Consider the following 19,770-nt stretch of genomic DNA (forward strand, 5'->3'; position numbering starts at 1 on the left):
GTCAGTAATACAACCTACTGCTGCAGCATTCCTGTACTAGGGTGAAAAATAAAATTCTGTATTTAAATACAGCAAAGCAAGGTCACATGAGCATGGGAAAATCTAACAAACCCTTTTTGCTAATAATATGGGGCTGTGCTTTACAACTTAAAAAGAAAATTTCCTGAACACATTCAGGACATGCAAAAAAGGGAAGAGCCAAACCAAGACTATTTATTGCATTTCAAATTAAAGCTGTATGAAAACAAACCAATGGCCCCACTAGAGGGCTCCAATAATGCAACAATTCTGATCAGTCATTTTTCACTGGCAGTATCACCAGCATGGTAAAAAAGTTCACATTTGAGCTGCAGTTAACTGATATGACGATGAGCTAACTCATGCTCTATTTTAAGACCTGCTCTGTTCTACTTATATTTTCAGTTTGTTGTACAACCTAAAGGGTTATCCAAATAAAAGCTATTTTGGAAGAGCTTTGCACGGGTAATTGCAAAAGTAGATTCCTCAATTCCAGAATAAAATTAATCTTTCAAGCAGATAAATTCTGAGCCTAGAGATTTTACTGTTTTGGTCTGCTCTACACAAATCAAGACCTGGGAAGAGGTCACAAGAAACCTTCTCAGTGCCAGTCTGCTTTCAGTAAGTACAAGCAGGAGGGCCTCCAGCAGAAGTCAGCACATGGAACCCAGCAGAGGAAAGGCTTTTTGGATTGAGTAGCAAGAGATGTAGGACTAAACAAACGTCAACTGCCTTGTGCTTCTGCATGGCAGCTTAGTGTTCTCTCCCAGTTCAAAGTGTCTGGACACAGATTGAACCAGACTTAATTCCATCCTATAGCAAAGCCCAGCTGGCACATGTTACACCTCACTACATGGTGAAGCAGTGCCTGCTGAATGAAGCACATGCAAGGCTAAGGGACTAGGAGCTACATGCAGTCCTGTTAGTCAGAGTGTTTCATCCCATTGCCAACAACACTGTTTTTATGCTCAGCAGAGTGATGAGTAATTCAGGCATCCTACCAGTCAAGGCTGCCAAATCCTGCTCAGTTAACAGAGACTGAAGAGAAAGCTGTGATGGGGAAGGCCTGAGCAACAGTTGCAGTGGTACTACTTACTTCCACTTCACTCCCAGCTATTAAGACACTCTTTCATTACTCTTAATGGAGTTGGCAGCACAGTGGTCTGTCAGAATAAAATCCTGAATGTTTCCACTCCTGTTTTCCCTTGTGACATAAAAGGGAAGCTAATTTTTGACTGCTGCAAGAATGTGATTTGCTATGGTTCAGCACAGTGCCTTTACCACTGTAATGCATTAATGCTCTGTTTACTTCAGGTATATCTATGCTATAACAATACACTTGTAGTACACTAAAAGAACAGTAATACATTGAAATGAAAAAATTAAAAGACCCAACACCCTGTCAGGCTACATGACAAACCAGAAAAAAAAATCTCACCTAAATTCAGCAGTGTATAAGCCAGCTATCTATATCTATCAAGGCCTTACTCAAGTTCCTATTTTGAACATCAGAGTGTCTAAGTGCAAAGACTTCGCCATATGCATGTGCCTAGAATTAACTTCAATTAGTTTCATTTTTCATTCCTTTGGTAACATTTACATTCTTTTAAATGGGTTGTTTAGTCTCTACAAGCTTCAATAGCTGAATTGTGTTTAAACTTACTTGTTGGAATTTAAACCTTCTGTGAGAAAGGTCTACATTGGGATACAATATTTGCAATTGCTATATATCTGATACAGAAGCATAATATGTTCATTCCTTTTCTCCCTCCTTTTTTTTTTTCCTTCAGATTATTTTCTTTCATATTAGGATTCTTTTTTTCATTTTAGACTAACAGAAAAACCTCATATAAGTTGCTATTTATTTGGAAAAAATAAAGTTTCTCTATATCAAAATGACAGCATTTTAATGTAGAAATATACAATCTGTTTTGACCTATTTTCATTTGAAATATTACTATTTTCAAATTGCTCAAGAATTCATTAGTTTCCTGCTTTTTCCCTTCCTCCTCCCCCCAAACACCGTCACTTGGTGAAAAAAATATTGCCCAGCTTTGTGATGTTTTCATTGTTTTTCACAAGGCATACTTATGGTCTATACCTTAATGAAAAGCAGAACCATCTTGCAAAATGCCAGCTTTCTGCACCAACAAAGGCTTAGGGAAGGATGGAATTATGTGAAATTTAGCAAACCCACTGAATAAACATGACTTGAGTCTTCAATTTGTGGAAGGCAAGCCAGGAGGATAGGGAATAACTTCCACACATGCTCTTGATGCTTTTCAACATATACACATCAGTCAGTGTGTTTGTTTTGACAGGCACTTAGCAAAAAATGACCCTCCAAACACAGTAGGTGCCACAGTTTTTTGTCACATTTCTTTGGGCACTTGAAAGCTCCAGTGATGTGCAGATGTGCCTCTGTTTGGCAGGGCTGAGCAGCTTGGCTGCTCATCAGCATCCAGAAATTAGATTTTCCTTGACTTGCAGTATGTAAGTAATTCCATTCGGAATCATGTTTTCAAAATACTTCTAGCACATATAAAATAATCACCTGATGAAATATGGATTAATTCCTATAAAAGCAGGAGCTGGCTCCATGACTTCCATCTCTCAGCTGAAGTACCTCTGGGGTTTAAAGTCAGGATTGCTTACCTGCCTTCTCTCTCTCACTCTGTGACTTGCACTCTATAGCAGGACAGGGACAGCCCCTTGACAGAGCAGGCAAAAGCTACTGGCCAGGGTATTCACCTTGGAAATGGGAAGGATGGTTTTATGCCCCCGAAGCAAAGAAGAGGAAACCAGGCACAAATGTTGGTTGTGGGGTGCAATAGCAGAGTTCAGAGGGAAAAAAGTACAGCCTTGTATATCTCCATAGATAGGCTGTTGGGAAGAAAGGTCCAAAGCTGTAGAACTTGGGTAGATAAAATTACACTTTTGCAGCTCCCCCAGGTGAGAGGAGAGAAGTCCTGGATGAAATTCCAGGCTATCCTGTTGTCTGGCTCCCAGGTCAGAGCACTGGGTGTTTCTGACTGCTGACTTTCACAATGCTTTGTGTAAGGAGACCAAGCATCATTCTACATTGATGATCTACTCTGAAAGACACTGTCCATGAAATCAGGACTGGACAAACTGCACACAAGGGAATTTTTAACTCTTATAAATTGTGAGGTAAGAATTTCAGAATCACTTAGAAAACTGAACTTTTATACTCACACATGTATATCTGCCCACAGGCAGTATTCTATTCAGTAAATTAAATTTTACTAAGCAGCAAAAGAGCAAACCCAGTACTGCTATACACTGAGAAGCATTTTTATCAAATCCTGAACTTTGCTGCATAAGTGGCAGATTTGAGTTGATAGACTTTAGGAAAAACATTCTGATGGCTTAGCACATACCTTGATTCATCAGAACCAGGCTTCCAGCCAGCAGGGCCACACAGTTGGTAGGCTGGTGGTTGTGAAGGTACTGGAAGCCCCATCCACGTCTGTATGATGTCTCATACATGTATCCTGAGGCGTTGGCAATTACTTCAAGAAATCTCTCCTGTTGAATCTTGCTAAGGTAGCTGTACAAGAAGTCATAAGCAGTGGCAAAACCAACCAAGGAGTGAGCAAGAGGGACTTCATCCCAGGGGGCATCCTTCACTAGCCTGTCAATAAATAAATACAGCAATTAATTGAGTTTCACCTACTTAAGTTTTCCCCCTTACTCTACTGTGATATGTATATGACTTAAAGTCTCCAAAGTTAGATGATTTGTGTTGAATTTTAACCCAGTAGTAAGCTACTTACCAAGTCTCTAAACTATTTTCTCCTATCCTAAGTATGGACAGCATTAATCTTCAAAACTCATAAATTTTATAATAAAGATTAAGTTGCTAAATATTAGAAAAATGTTTGAAATATTCTGGGTTTTGCTAGGAGAAAGGCAGAATACTGATTGTACAGAAATAGAATCTATTCATCTGAAGAAAGATTCATATAATTTTTGTTAAAGTAATATGTTATGGTTTATATTCCTCCAACCTCCAGTAACAAATCTTTTTTCTTTTCTGAAGGAGTCAGTTGATGATAAACAGTGCCTATGAGATTAAAGCTGTCTTTAAAGCAAGTATAAGAAAACAACTCACTACACTGTTTTTTCATGTCCCAAATGCATTCAAGGACAGAAGTAGAAAAGAAGAAATTTACTTTTACTACAGCCTGAATTAACGTTCTTAATAAACACTGGGGTTTTTTAATGATAAGAAAGAAAAGAGGTAAAATGCTGTCAATACTCAAAAATTATTTTCTAGGAACTACTGGCTTGTGTCCAATGACTACACTGCACTTTGCAAAATTCTACATTTTTACCAAGAAAATTTGTAATATAGGTGGTACGGAGCAAATATTCCTCTTAAATCAAGTATACATTGTGTATCAATGACTTTAGTCTTGCAGTACTTCCAGGACTTCCAGCCCATGGTTCTACAGAAAAGATAATGTAAAGGAATACACAGTGAAAGTAAACTTTTATAAACTGAAAAATCATCAGTTGCTTTCATGCTTTCATGATCTCCTCTTTCACTTTTTTTGCAATCTATTTTTTATTACAGAAGTGAATTAAAATTGTTGAGGTGAGTGTCCTACTGCAATCAGTAGAAATAGTGCTGTGCTCCTGAAGGCACACACATTCCAGTTTCAACTACTTTATGACTCAACAAATAGGATTTCATCTTCACTTGTGTAAGCAGCAGTGTGAATAGATGAGAAAAATAATCCCCAAAGAGTAAGATAAAACCAAAAATATTCTGCTACAGAAGCATTTATTGGCATTCCAAATGCATTAATAAAGCATGTGGAAATTATGAGCATCAGCCTAAGGCACTGCAATGATAGTAAAAGATATCATGTGCAAGTAAAAAAAAAAAAAAAAAAAAAAAAAAAAAAAAAAGACCTTTAATTTTTATTTCAGCATATTTAAATCATTGGAAGAACTCAAGTTTGGCACATTCATACTGTCATGTAAGGAAACTATTTGTATGCTTTTTGATCAGACGAATTTCCAACAGTTTTAACTGTTCACCTTCTCTCAGCTTTGATTTCTTATTCTGCTTGCAGCGAAGTTAAACATTCTTTTTTCCTTTTTTTAAATTAAATATCTGTCTCACAGATTTAAATTAAATACATCAATCTGAGTTATCTGGTTATTTGTCAATCTCAATTAATTTTCTATTTCTGCTTCTTCATCTTTCCTTATAACTGAAAGAGCTATTAAAATGTTGTTCCTATACATAAAACTAAAATTACATTCTATACCAACTATATGCAACTCTGTCACCATGATTTCTTTCAGGAATCCTTTGACACAGAAAAATTCCTTTGATCAGCTATATAATGAATTCTAATTTCCAAGATATTTTTAGTTTCATTAAACCTTTGCATATTCAGAAATCAGAGTTCCAATAGGTGCAGGAAATTTCACTTTTAAGGCATCTGCTTGGAACAATTACAAAGAGTTTGAGGCTAAACTATACATTAGGGTAGATGAAAAGTCCAATGAAATAATTTGAGCTAATTTAAAATATTTAATTCAAAGTTCAGTATCCTTTTAACAACACACAAGCTCCTAATTAGATTCTGCTTAAACCTATTGTGCCTAAACCTGATCTTTACCTGACTAAATTTAAAATGGGATTTGCCAGTGGAACTGATTTACTGTAACTTTCACTGCTAAGATGTATGCTAACTTGATGTTTAGTTTCTAATAGAATACCACATCAAATTCTATAGTGTAAAAGCATATAATAGTCTCCATGACACTGCTTCTGACAAAACAGAAAACAGTCTTCTACATGGGAGGTGATAAATTGAGAAGTTGTAACTGCATTTAGGCTCCTGATCTCTTCAGGAAAGAAAAAAAAAACAAACAAAAAAACCCCAAAACAAACCCCACAGCCTTTCAGTGTGAAAACCCTTATGTAAGGCACCCTTATCATACATACTGACACAGTTACCCAGCTTGGGTTAGACCAGCAATTTTGTCATAACTGCCCTCATAGTGCACTTCTGTACAGTTAAGTCTTGTATAAAATTTCACAGAGGAGATTCACACAAGGAATAGAGAAAATTAAAGATGATGATTTAAAGATCCTAATTTCTAAACACACAAACCCACAGCTAACATCTGTTCTTAAGGTGAAGCTCTTCTGAAGAAACAACTCTTTAGCTGCTATAAATCAGTGCCACCCCCCTTAACTTAGTTTCAAGGGAATCAAGCAATGTACACCAACCATGTTAAAACTGGTTCACAAGAAGAATGATCAAGTAGCAGGCATTACATGGTTTTGTATCTAAATAATGTTCTCATTTTTCAAATGCATCTCCCAGTGTTAGACTTGGTAAATAGCCTGGCTGATAAACGGAGGGAAAGCACAGAGCCACAGGCATGCACTGAATGCAAGTGAATAAAGTGTTTTCAGGGCTAACTATTAACTACTAAAAGTGGTATGTATTTATACAAAGATAGGTCAAAAAAAAGCCCACAGTTTGCCCTGTACAACAAGACACTTTCTAAGCCACTCAAGACTAAAGCAGAACATCAGAGAGTGTGAACTTCAGCTTCACAATTAACTGAGTCTGACGACAGCAAGTAACCTCTACCTCAAGGCTGCATTAGCCTTGTCAGCCTTAAAAGGCATCAGATGTTACAAAAGCAAACAAACAAATCCAAAGTAAATAAAAATATTTATAATTTTTTTAAAATACAGAACAGCTACTTAATTGCAGACATATGAACTTTGAGCAAAGGCAACTGTTTAAAAATTCTAAAATATATTTTAAATTCTAAAAGATAAAGGCACCCCTACAGTACCTTTTTGCACTTACATACCTTTATCTGTAGGCATAGGTATATTTGCAAGAGGTGCCTATCTGGAAACTTGAGAAGATTTTGAAAAAGTGCTGAACAGGTTTGCTACCTCATGATCAAACTCCATAAACATCCAAAGCCATATGCATTGTTCTGCACAAAAATCTGCTGTCTGCACAAATCCTGTGAATGGCACAGGATAAATACATGCCTGGGGTATTCTTTAAATTTGTGTTCATCCGTGTCCTATAAAACATTTTTGTTACATTTAGAGTTTGATATAAATCCTCCATGAAGAAACTGGAGAAATAAAGAGATCATGGATGAGGCTGGAATTAGGAATAAGTAGTATGGTTTTCCTACATGTGTTGAGAATTTTAGCATGGTGTGATGTGGTTTATGTGCTTTAGATTTGTCACTTTCTACAATGAACAATGAATATGAAGAGGGGGATTTTTCCCTGTTTTCCACTGACCAATTGATGGCACCAAGAACCATCATGCATGCACTGCATTTGTTCTGAGTATACACAGCACCTTCATTAAATGTAATTCCAAACTCTAAATAAGTATACCATTGCATAAACTTTTGGATGGAAAGTAAAAACCAGTATCACCAACAAAGCCAAGATCACTACAACCTCTCAATTTCTTGACAACATTCCTGATGCTACTACTGCCTCTTCTCTTAGCAGAAATGTGTTTCTTTAATATCTCACTATTCACTACCAAGTAACTACCTCCTTACTGAAAGCAGGGTCACCTGGGATGGGGCAGTCCCAGACATGAGTACAGACTGGGAGAAGAATTCACTGAGAACAGCCCTACAAAGGCGGATTTGGGGGTTCAGGTGGATGAAAAGCTGGACATGACCCAGTGATGTGCACCTGCAGCCCAGGAAGCCAATTGTTCTGGGCTCATCAAAAGCAGCGTGGCCAGCAGGGCGAGGGAGGGGATTCTACTCCTCCACTCTGCCCTGGTGAGACCCCACCTGGAGTGCTGCAAACTGCTTGAGCTCCTCAACAAAAGAAGGTCATGGATCTGCTGGAGTGTGTCCAGAGGAAGCCAGAATGATGCTCAGATGGCTGGAGCACCTCTCTTGTGCAGGCAGGCTGAGAGAGATGGGGTTGTTCAGCCTGGAAGTCGTCAGAGAGACATTACAGAAACCTTCTAGTACCTAAAGGGGGACATATGAAAAAGAAGGGTTTTGCATGGGCAGATAATGATAAGACACGGGGAAAAGGTTTTAAACTAAAAAAGGAGATTAAGAGTTATGAAGAAACTCTTGACTGTGAGGGTGGTGAGGCACTGGCACAGGCTGCCCAGAGAAGTTGTGGATACCCCAAACCTGAAAGTGTTCAAGGCTTGGCTGGCTGGGGCTTGCAGCAATCTTGTCTAGTCCAAGTTGTCCCCGCCCAGAGCAGGGGTTTTGGAACTGGAGGATCTCTAATGTCCCTTCCGATGCCAACAATTCTGTTTCTATGATTCTATTAGCATTTCTCTCAGAAATACAAGCCAAGAGGGAAAAACCATGGTCAGTTCAAGGCCGGATTTAAATTAAAGTCTGCTGCTCAAGTGAGTTCCTTGATCATGACCTGTGGGATATTTAGACTCATCAGCCTTCACTGTGTATCCAGTTCTTAAAAACAAATTGAAGTAAGTAGGAAAATAACCCTATTTAATCTGAGATACAGAATAACCTTCCAAGCAGTGTGAGATCTGATTTTTGGACTCTAGGTCAACAACTAACATGGTATCAGTGCATGCAAAATGAAGAATTAAGCACATCCTGACACATGCACTATACAGAATCAAGATGTGGATTACTATACAAGTAATCCACATCCTGATTTTTAATGCTCCAAACTTTCCCATGACAAATCACTGCAGAGTAACTCCTGGAGGAGGAGATTGAAGGAAGGATGCCAGTACAGTGAAATTCCAATCTCACTAGCTGCATGCAAAGGAAATGAGTGAGAACTCTCTTCTAATAGCTTAGAGGTGAAAATTAGTTCTAAGACAGCCCTGTAGTACATTTTGATGCCATCTAACTCAGATGTGGTAGCCAGCTGTGAGCATGGGTGAGTTTAATGCACACAAAATGTCAAGTGTGGATGTAAACGAGGCACACAATGGGGCCAAGTGACCTCTTGATAGCTTGTGCAATTGTAGAGTCTTCCCCAATGCCACAGGCAATGCCTTGGCACTCTTGCTATTGTCCTGATCCACTTCTGAGGGAAAAAGATACAGCTTTAAACCTCCCACCAGACAAGAAAGAGAAATATTCTTCCATGGCTAGACGAGGCATACCTATCAAGCGGGAGAACACCTTTCAAGGGGAATGAGACCACCAACATTTATTTTAGAAACCAAACCAAATCTTAAATATTTTTCTTACAAAGTCTCCAAAACAAAGTTGTTTTTTTTTTTTTAATCAAGTGGAATATTTTCTTAATAAATGGAGCAATACTCTACAATTGTCGTTTTGGGAAAAAAAAAGAAGACTCATTGAAAAAAACCCAGCCTCCCAGCTTTTACCCTTCTCACATTTTTCTGTTTGGCTGCCAAAGCAAAAACCCATTATCTGCCCAACTTTAGTGCTTGGTCCTTTGCAAAAACAAAAAAGTTTAAAAACATACTTGAAAAACTGATGATTTATGTTTCTGGTGTCTAAGGTAAAACAGGTTTTCCCCTCTCTCTTTACTAGTCATTTTTCAGCAGCAGCCAATCTCACATGCTTGTGTTCATTGCAGCTCAGTTGACAGGAAGAAAGGCAAAGGAGTGGTTAAATGAAAAAGGCTACATTCATGTCACTATGGGAAAAAAAGGCAACATTTAGGCAGACGTTTTAAGAGCTTACTATAAAAATAGAGTTGTACTGCTTAGGTGCTATGGGGAGAAAAGTAGACTTTAGTCCCTTAAAAATCTTAATCCACTTTTTAACCTCTTTCCCTCTGTTTCCTCATAGGTTTATGATCATCATTCTGATGCTTCTAAAGCTTCTTTCAGATCTTCTCTCATTTTTGGCTTTGATCACAAGAGAGTCCTTTGCACACAGGGCTTGCTTTTATGATGCTTCTGTGTTGACACATTAATAAACCAGAACTGACTCTGTTTCAGTTGTTCTCAGTGTCATGTTTAGCAGACATTTTAATTATGTTATTTTTTTTAGGAGATTGCCTCTAGCTCTTGTTTTAGCAAAATTTTATACCAGTCATGCCACAAAGTGAGCTCCCAGTAGCTACCACAGAACGTCAGCACCAATTTATCTTCTATACCAATTTAGATATTAAAGAAGCTCTCCAAAATCCAGCTAGCCATTTAATTTCATAGACATGCACAATTTCTATTTTTAAACACTACATATGTAGAAGATAAAAACAGTATAAGGGTTTGATATTTCACTTACTAACATAACATATATTCCAGATATCAATTTCATCCTCTTACTCTTCCTTTTCTTTTTCTTCCTCTCTGTAGGAGACAGCAGATCAGCATCCTCCAAGCTTCTTTTATACTAACTTTTATTCCACAGTCTTACAAAGCTCCCTAAGTTTTCTTTGAATGTGATTGCTAGTTGACTAGTGGGAGTCAAACAGATGTTATAAATTTCTGGTGTCAGCACAGAGACTTGGTTTATTTCAACTTGGCATATATGAATTTATTTTAGTTAAATTATCATCCACATGTTTAATTATTTACACATATCTATTTTTACCTTGTAATCTGTATTGTTCAACATCTAGCACTATCTGGGTACTAACTGCAAGGGTCCCATAGGATGCTCCAATACTTTTTAATAAGCAGTGACTAAGAGAAGGCTACATGATTGCTAGTTTATAAGAAAGCAGCAGAAAGTCACAGATTTGTTATTCCAAAGCCTCCTGTTAGCTTCTCCTGCGTTGTTGCTATTTCCCTGGAATGTCTGCATGTGCTTGACAGTAATTATCTGCCCTGTGAAACCCACAGAATCGCTGTTAAACCCCACACCTTACTGCACATCGGTAACATACTTGTCTTTAAAAATGGGGCATCAACTATGTGCAAAAAAACCCAAAACCAAACCCACAGAAATCTCTTTCTGGCCATTGCAAATCGGAATGTCCCTCTTGCTACAAGAAGGGTGCAGAATTTGCAAACTCCCAAGGCGTTTGTTTGTAAGATGGGCTTAGCAAAGGAGAGAGTTTTTCGCTGCTTTGTCCAAACCAGAGAGTCTGACTGAAGTGTTACTTCTGCACAATGTGTGACTGTGATTACATCATTCCGCTCAGAACGGGAACGGGACAAGCCAGCGGCATATGGAAAGAATCACGCGCACAGATCTCCTTGGCCAAAACGCCCTTCTGGTGGGGAGTGCTCTAGGGGCCAGTCGGAGATAAAATGCCAGAAAACACATCAATATCCTCTGTTCCCGCTAAAAAAAGGTAATAGGGTTCAAATATAAGGACAAACTTCCCATAAGATTTTAGACAGTATCTAGATATCCAATCCATGGAAAACCAAGGGGGTTAATTTAATACCAGCTTTTAATTTTTACAGGCAAAACCATTCATGCTCATCTATTTCAACTAAAATATTAATGCACGTTTGTTTGCTGTTGCTAGTCTCCACAACAGTGTCGTTCCCAGATTATTTTGGGTGATTGTTATAGTTAGCTGTTACCCAGTGCCCCTCTGTTTATTTTAAAATGTAAACCTACTCCAGGATGTAGCCATTAGGGATGCACTGCTAATGAGCAGCATGCCTATCCACATGGGTTGTTATGACAAACGGCTTAACCTCTGTTAGCTGACACAAATGGGACCTCAGTTATGGGTGTACTTTATTATGTGACATAAAATGACTACTTTAATAGATGAGAAAGGACCAGAGTTCTTAATTACACGCCCCTTCCATGTATATATCAATTACCAGTAGACATTCTCATGATTGTATCCTGGGATACAATCCCAGGACTAATCCCAGGGATACAATCCTTTGGACTATTGAGGATTCCACTAATGTAAAGAAGAAATTTAAAATGTCAGTCTCCTCAATCTCCTAGCATTCCGAAACAAATAACCAGTGACATTTTAAACCATATTTCTTTTATTCAACTACTGCATACGCTAAAAACCTACACTTTTGTTTTCTGGTAAGGCCTAAATTTTACATAACATTGCCACAAAAACTAGAGAAAACTCATTAAGATGATTTTTTAAAAAATCCTAAAGCTATTTTAGAGTCAATGCCATGACAGCAGAAGTCAAAAGAAATCCAGATTATACTGCTGAAAGAATTAAGCTGCCAACGCCAGATTTAAGTTTCCAACATGTTGATGAATCTGTCAGTGACAAGATATTTTTCCAGAAATTTTACATGTCAGTCTTGGTACCTACATTAATGAGGAGGTCTAAGGAGAGGCCCACTTTACTTACATTATGGATACCTCTTTGCAAAAGCCCTCTTTCCCAATGAAATAAAAAGTTATGGCAGAGGACTCTCCTAATATACAAGGCCCCAAAGTCAGGCAACATGAAGACTCCTCCTTCTTTCCACCCTCCTGGTCAGAAGACACGTGCCCTCAAATTATTTAATAAGGACAATAATCATATTATGTCATCCAGGACAGTATTTTCCCAATGTCTGAGGAAAACTAAACATGCCTAGATAGACTGGACAAAAAATTCCACCACTCTGACACTGCCAGAACAGCTCGTATAACAGCCGTAACTCCTGTTTATCATGTTTGTTCTCCTAGTCTTATCCTAAGTGGAGAAGTACGTGCAATAACATTTTCTGGTACTTTTAAACTGAGTTTCTTAGGAAAAACAGATTTACATAATCTGTCTGCCCAGTCCTTCAGCTTCTGTACCCAGCTTATTTGAGCAAAGCCAGACAGTGCAGTACATGCCTCAGAGATGTCACATTCCTACTTTTCTGAAAACCACTGTTGGACAAGGGAGAAAGATCTGTATTACTGCCACCACTGATGGGGCTACAGTATAAACTCCATGCTGACAGCATTCAGACATAAGTTCTCAGGGGTAAAACAAAAATGGAAACCAGATCCATCTTTCTGCCACAGCATTTGAAGAGCTGGCCAGATGGAGGTTATACAAAGGCCAGCTTAGCCCAGATCCATTGCCTATGTTTAAAATTTCCTCCTGCACTTTCACTACTACTAAGCATATTGCAGCCACTTCTTCTGCCAAGCAGAGAACCCTGATTAAACCTTGATTGATTTCTGAATGGGATGTCTACACCAGAAGGGAAAGACAGGAAAAGCATGGTTTCTCTTTCACCAAGATAATGGAAGATACTTGCATGAGAAAAAACAGTACTTGGAGGCAAGTAAATAACATCAAAGCCAAGTGGAAATGGGATATCTGCTTGGTTCTGATTGGTATCTGGTCAGCTGGGACAAAGGAGAGCATTATAACAAGGGACAGAACAACCACAATTAATCCAGGGCAGGAATCACAGGACATAAGCAACTTATATAACCTTGAGACAGAGAGTAAGATGTAGGAAACTGAAAAAAACAGACACAAACAAGTCCTCCTACTCAAAATAATGCTTCCCCCTCTTTCTTATTTCATTAAAACAGATGGCCATGTAACTACAGCCTTCCCAAAACAAGTTAAGAAAGAGTGTGAACAATGAAACTAAGGAGGAAGGTGTTGACTTTGGAGTAGTCTATCTCCTGTTGGAGATGGTCACACATCCTTGGATTCATCGCTGTAAGCTATATCCCTCTGTCAGTGTGCCAAGAGAAACTGTCTCCACACTGTCTCCAGAGCTAAGACTGAAGCTTTGTGTTGCTATGCTTCAGTGGAAGATTTTGGAAATTACCACCACTGTTGAGACAATACTTTTCTTCCTAAATCCCACATGTCCTGTCTTCTGTGACATGCAGGCAATATATGGCCAGTGTGTCCCTTCTGTCTGCAATCACTTCTTTTGCTCTAGCTCATGTATTTCTGTGGCATGCACCATTTTAATCCTTAGTGCAGGGGAACCCGAACACTATCATAGTTTTTCAATAATGCCCATCAGGAGGCTATAGATCCCAAATTACTCTAGCTCAAATCCAGCATAATTCCAGTGATGGCTCATGGAAGGATAACATTTGTAAGATACTACTGGTTGGTTACTAGAGGGTAAGGAATAGTAGTTTGAACAATGAGTATTGCCTGAACAGCTAATGCTTCTCTTCCTGTGCTGACCTGAATCTTGACTCACACTTCTGCCGAGCTGCTGTCACCACAGAGCTGTAGAAGAGCAGCTATGACAGAAGGGAGCCGTGCCCTATCCAGCTCCATCTCGCTGCCCTGGGCAGATGCCACTGTCCTGGCAAAGCCTACATTCCCATTCTGTGACCTATTCACAGTGACAGCAGTCCTGGACCATAGTCTGCAAGGTGCACAAAGTGGCAGCTGCTGCAGGGACATAGGGGAAATGCATCTGCCTGAGCAAAAAGAGGAGATAAATTGCAGGTGGATATGAAAAGCAGGAGACCTTGGGGTCTCAACTCTAAAATCACTCCACTAGTGAGAACATTAACTTCTGTTCCCATAGAAAGAGCGTGGCACAGAGAAGACAGAGTAACTTGTAGGGACGACAACTCAAATCCAGGGGAAATTAATCCAGGAGGTGGTCATCAAAACACCAGTTACTCAGTTACTCAGGCATTTCCAGTAATCAGATGGACAACTATCATGTCCTAGTATGTCTTAAGGAGAGGCCCAAGAACCATGCAGCCAAGTGAAGCTGCCAGCCTGAACTGAAGCTCAGACAGATGTTAGAGCAAACTGCAGAAGCCAAAGAGTGTCATTTTTACCTACACCTAATTATACCTTTTTCATAGGTCCCCCTTTCCTAAATTCTTCCTAAGGAAGAATTAGTTACCCAAAAGGTATCTATGAATCTGGGGAAAAAAGTTTCAAAGTAACACTTTTAGTACTTCTTGCCAAAAAATAGATATGAAACTCTTCTGATTTAGAGTGGGTTTGGACTACTTTTTGTTTTTTTACAGCAGAGTGGTGCATAAAGAATCATGCTCCTTTCAGCATCAATTTTTGAGAAGATAAGTCCAGTAACAGTGAAAAGCTGTGTGTCACTGCTGGTCCTGATGAGGGTAAATACATTCAGCAAGTTAGTCACTGTCAAAATGAATATTAGTACAACTGAAATAATTTAAGCAATTCACTTTTCCACTCACTCCTCCAACTGTAAGCAGTCTATGCAGTAAAAACAACTTTAAAAAAAAACAAAGACAAAAATCTACCAACTAGGCTGAGCTGCCATCCTCTCCATGTAATCCTTGGCCATGTTGATGGCCTCCATATTTTCAGGGAAGAGCACACAGAACATTGCCAGGGCCCCGAGGTTGTTGCCATAAATTTCATTCCAGCGAGCGCTGAACTCCTTTGGGTCCCAGGGAGGAAGGTACTCCAGGGGATTCGACAGCATGGTTTGCACTGCTTCAATCAGACGAGCCGCAATGTGCTGGTGTGTGCTGCTGGCCTGGAGCCGCAGGGTCTGCACATCCCCCTTGGAGAAGTAGAGCATGGGGTAGCTGTCATAGTTGGCATTGACAAAAGGAACCATCGTGTCCTGGTCCTCCCTGGCGCCGCAGGCAAAGGCAAAGCAAACCGCGTGTATGAAAAACACACTTGGGGCTCCCCGTGTGTGAGTCCTCATTGTGGCATCAGATCTCCAGGTCTCAATGGCAGCCAAACCATCTTTGAAATGTCCTGTGGTAGATGGACATGAAAGAATGAGTTAGAAAACGAATCTGTGAGACACTGTCATTCAGGAGTCTCTCTGGGAAATATGACTCCACCTAAAGAACCCCACGTATTCTCCAGGTGACTTTCAAATCATCTCTATTTGAATACTTCAGATGAAACACCTACTGAGCAATTCACCCAAGAGAAACAGCTTTACACTTTGAAGAAAGCCCCTTCCTTCCCACACCTTGCCCTCCAGTAGCTGATACCAGCTGAAGGGACACAACAACAGCTCTTGTACTGGAGATTTCAAATAATTGCAACAGTGCCTAATGCAAAGCAGCGCTGACTGCACTGGCAAGGGGAGAAGGGCGGGAAGGGAGGAGGAAGGGGGAGAGCCAGGAAGCTGGCGGCAGCCAAGCCTGCGTGCTGCCTTGGCTGATGTTAGCAGCTGGAGAGAGGGAAAGATGAGGAATGCTGGAGGTTTGTGCCGGGGTCACTTTATACAGGGCTCAAGGCCTCTGGTTCTGACACGTCCTCATTTTAAAAAAAGAAAAAAAAAGAGCGAGTCAGGAGTCAAAAAGGGAAACAGTAAGTGGCAGAATCTTAGAAAAACAGCTGAAATATTTTGCCTTCCAGGCATTTAGGGGGTTGCATTATTAGTATTTTTTTCCAAGGGGCTTTCCATTTTACATGTGGAGATTTACTGCCAGTTACCAAGAAGGCTGAACATTGTATTAAAATGCAGATTCTTCTACGTACATTATTTCTTGAAATGTGCTCAAATGAGAAATCTATGCAGAGGCAAATGCAATTTAAACATAGTAAGTTACTTTGTAGAAATTACCAACTATCTGGCCTAAAGTCACAGATAAAACATGGCCAAGATCCCCCTGAGGAAAGCCAGCAAATTCCTAGAATTCTTATGAGGGAAAAGGTTATGGAAAACAGGCTCAAGTGAGACACTTTTAGGTAAATAATGAACAGTAGTTTTCAATTATTTAAAGGAGAAATAGAAGGAAAGAAAGCCTAAAAACAGATTTTTTTTCTCTCCCATGGAAAACCAGTTTCATAGGATTCAGTCATAAAACTTGTAGGAAGTTAAAGTACAAAGCAACCTTTTACTTCTCCCTGCAGATCCCTATTCCATAGCCAAAACTTTCTAATAGAAACTGAGGCTGCTAAAACCTTATTTAGAGACCCACATCCTGTTTCAACAAAGTCATTAATATAAGAAAACTCTGACAGACAAGGACCCTTCATGACTACTGGGTGCCCAGACCCTCTAGATTTTTGTGCTCACATCCTTAAATTAATTTGTAAGCAAATCTCCTTGGCCAAGAAATACATCATTTCTTCTGAATTTGTACCTACAAATAATATTGTACCTCATAAGTGCTTAAATTTATCTATTACAGCAAACAGCATAATTGCTTAAACAGAGTATAAAGGAAGATGACATCTTCATAGTATTTGAATGCATTTTGCAAGAACATTTTGCCCTGTTTTGGATGTAAACCAGTTGTTACAGGACACATTATCACAGGCTGGTTTATTTGGTAACACTTTTACTATATCTACATAGTCTCTCACCACATACAGACATACAAAAAGACACATACACCACAGTTTTTCCAGACATAGTCAAAACTACTTTTATTCCTCTCAATGCTGAAGGAAACTATACAACAGTATATTTTGAGAAGAAGGAGGTAAAAACCAGACAAAGCAATACATTATGGTTGAAACATGATATAATTTTTTTAATTGATGAAAAAACTGCTTTGTCATAATAAGAAAAAAAAACACTACAGTTTTTTGGGGTTTTTTTTTTAAGCCTCTGTGATCCTTTAAAACTCTGGGCAGAGGAAATAACCTAAAAAATACCTCAGAAAAGCCAAAAATGCCTGTAGCTTTTTCTGTGTTAACTATTTATTGAAAAAACTTCCTGGTCTACACAAGCAGAAAAAAAATCTCAGCTAGCAGTAAGGACTTCAAGCATTCTTTCATTTGGTTTGATTTCTGTAAGTGTTCTGCACATCAGTGACAATTAAGAACGTATATAAACTTAGGGATGGTTTTAGGAGTTCCCTAAATTAAGTTATTTCTGACCAACGATTAGGGAATATACAGTAAAGTTTCCCAGAACTCCTTTGCAAATCTGAACACACATTTCCCAGCATTACACCATCATCAAACACATCCAGTGTTGCCAAAAAATCATAGTCTGGACTCTTAAGTATTCAATAGCCTCCCACATTTTCACCCTTTATTCATGTGTACATTTCAGTGAGAAATGTAAGTAAACCCTTTTTTTTACCTTTGCATGAGGCGGAACCAATGCACCACATTCTTTAGGCTAACAACAGAATAACTGAAAACCAACCTATTGTATATTTATTCTGAGTCACCATCTGGAAGAAAGTCAATAGGTGGCAAAAGCAGGAATACAAAAATCATTTATTCTTGGTTAAATTATACTGGAACCCTTCCTGTGATATGAAGACAATAACTCTCAGCAGCCACGGCTCACTAAGGACAGTGAGCCCTGTGCCATAACCTCAGGGCTCAGTCTGGTGTGACTGAAGGATGGGAGGAGGCAGCTGGAAGGGAGTGCACCTTCCTTTCCACGCAAACCTCTGAACCCTGGTTATCAGCATAGCTTAGGTGAAGCTGGATCTGTGCAGTTGACTGTCCACATAAGCTCCAGCTTACCAGTTGTGAGTGAACTTGCTACAAGTCTGCCTGATACACAGGGCTTGAAAGAATTGGAGTCTGGGCCTTGTGATCATTTAACGTGCACTCACAATACCATTTTTTAAAGCTAAAGGAATTTCTTACTCTCATATTACACTGCATCATTACCAGTCACATCTTCCAAGAAAAACTTTACCAAGCAACTCAACCTTTTCTGAAAACGAGGGGGTTGTATTCAGTTAGGAAACCATGATCTGATTAAGTATTAAAAATTAAAAGGAGAATGAAGGATGCTTGCCCATGGAAGAAAATCATATTATACAGTCTGCTTTGAAAATGTTGTCATTTCGTTCTAGATTGAAAGAGCATTTTGCATGATTTCAACTCCACTGCCAGCAGAAACAAACAGTAAAACCCACCAATTATTCCAGAAAAAAATACCCAACAGATTAAATCTCAACAATTTTAGTTCACCCCATCTGCATCAACTGGTAGATGTTCAGCTGTAGGAAAAAAAAAGTATTGTAAAACTGAAACCACTAACTAAACTAAACTAAACATTAGTTTATACAGATAACTTTACCAAATAAACTATTTAAAAGAAAAGAGAGGCCCATTTACTCCTGCCACATGTGCACAGAACCATCACTTCATCAGTGAGAGCAGAGTGAGCAAGGGGCAGAGAAGGAGGGAGAGGAAATGATGGCACTGTTAGGATCACCAGCTTGCACAGCTGTCCTTGAAGCAATCTGACCTCCTTGTGGGTGATTAAAAATTAAAACCAGGTACAGAACCGTGTTTTTCTGTAGTACCAGTTCTGAAGAGACACTCTGCTTTGTAGCTTTGTTGCAGAATCAAACTTGCAACACTTCCTAAAAAGCAGAAGTTGCAGGTGTCTCTGCTGGCATCTCCCACGCTAGCCATGACCCATCTCTGACATGGGCACCTCGTCAACATTTATAGGAAGGAACAAAAAAAGGTGAGATTTCAGGTGACTAAAACTTCCACGAAACGGAGGCATTACAAGACCACAGATTATTCAGGTTTCTGAATAAAAGATCTTCCCAGAGCCCAGGACTGGGACATGAACACATCAGACTCTTTGTCTTCTTTTGGGAAGCTACTATTTTCCACAAAGGCTACAGTTCTCATTATGGTTACCTGAGATACCTGAGAACAAATGTTTGCCTAAGAAATGTGTTCAAATATTTAAATGAAAATCTGTTCCACCATACTGACAAAAATCAAATCTTCCAGATCTGTGCACAAACTTTTACCTTAGAAAATGACCTCTGAGTCAGCATGGACGTAAATTTCATCATTTCTTTGCACTTCATAAGTTATTGACAGTGAAAATGAACTTTTTTTACCCAATTTTTTCAATGCTTGAAATACATAACATGCGGTTTCATTTTGAACAACAGTATCGCTACAGTTTTGTCACAAATTGCATCACAAGAACTGGTATTAAAACTAAAATAAGCAAT

The 19,770-nt window shown here is 39.1% G+C and overlaps 1 protein-coding gene across 5 annotated transcripts in view; it reads right to left on the reverse strand.

Moving 5' to 3' along the window:
• The window catches only part of DSE (dermatan sulfate epimerase), a 34,440-nt gene that overhangs the window by 6,135 nt on the left and 8,535 nt on the right, over positions 1-19,770 (reverse strand). For 3 of the 5 annotated variants that reach the window (XM_059842233.1, XM_059842234.1, XM_059842235.1), the window contains 2 exons: positions 15,142-15,610; positions 3,420-3,673 (listed from right to left, as the gene is read on the reverse strand). In XM_059842233.1, the coding sequence (XP_059698216.1) occupies positions 3,420-3,673; positions 15,142-15,557 (670 nt within the window). In that variant the 5' untranslated portion in view covers positions 15,558-15,610. Of the gene's footprint in view, positions 1-3,419; positions 3,674-15,141; positions 15,611-19,770 lie in introns of those variants that run through there. The other 2 variants (XM_059842236.1, XM_059842237.1) reach the window with 2 other exon arrangements.

Source organism: Haemorhous mexicanus, chromosome 3 (assembly GCF_027477595.1).
Source record: "Haemorhous mexicanus isolate bHaeMex1 chromosome 3, bHaeMex1.pri, whole genome shotgun sequence".
Taxonomy (NCBI): Eukaryota; Metazoa; Chordata; class Aves; order Passeriformes; family Fringillidae; genus Haemorhous; species Haemorhous mexicanus.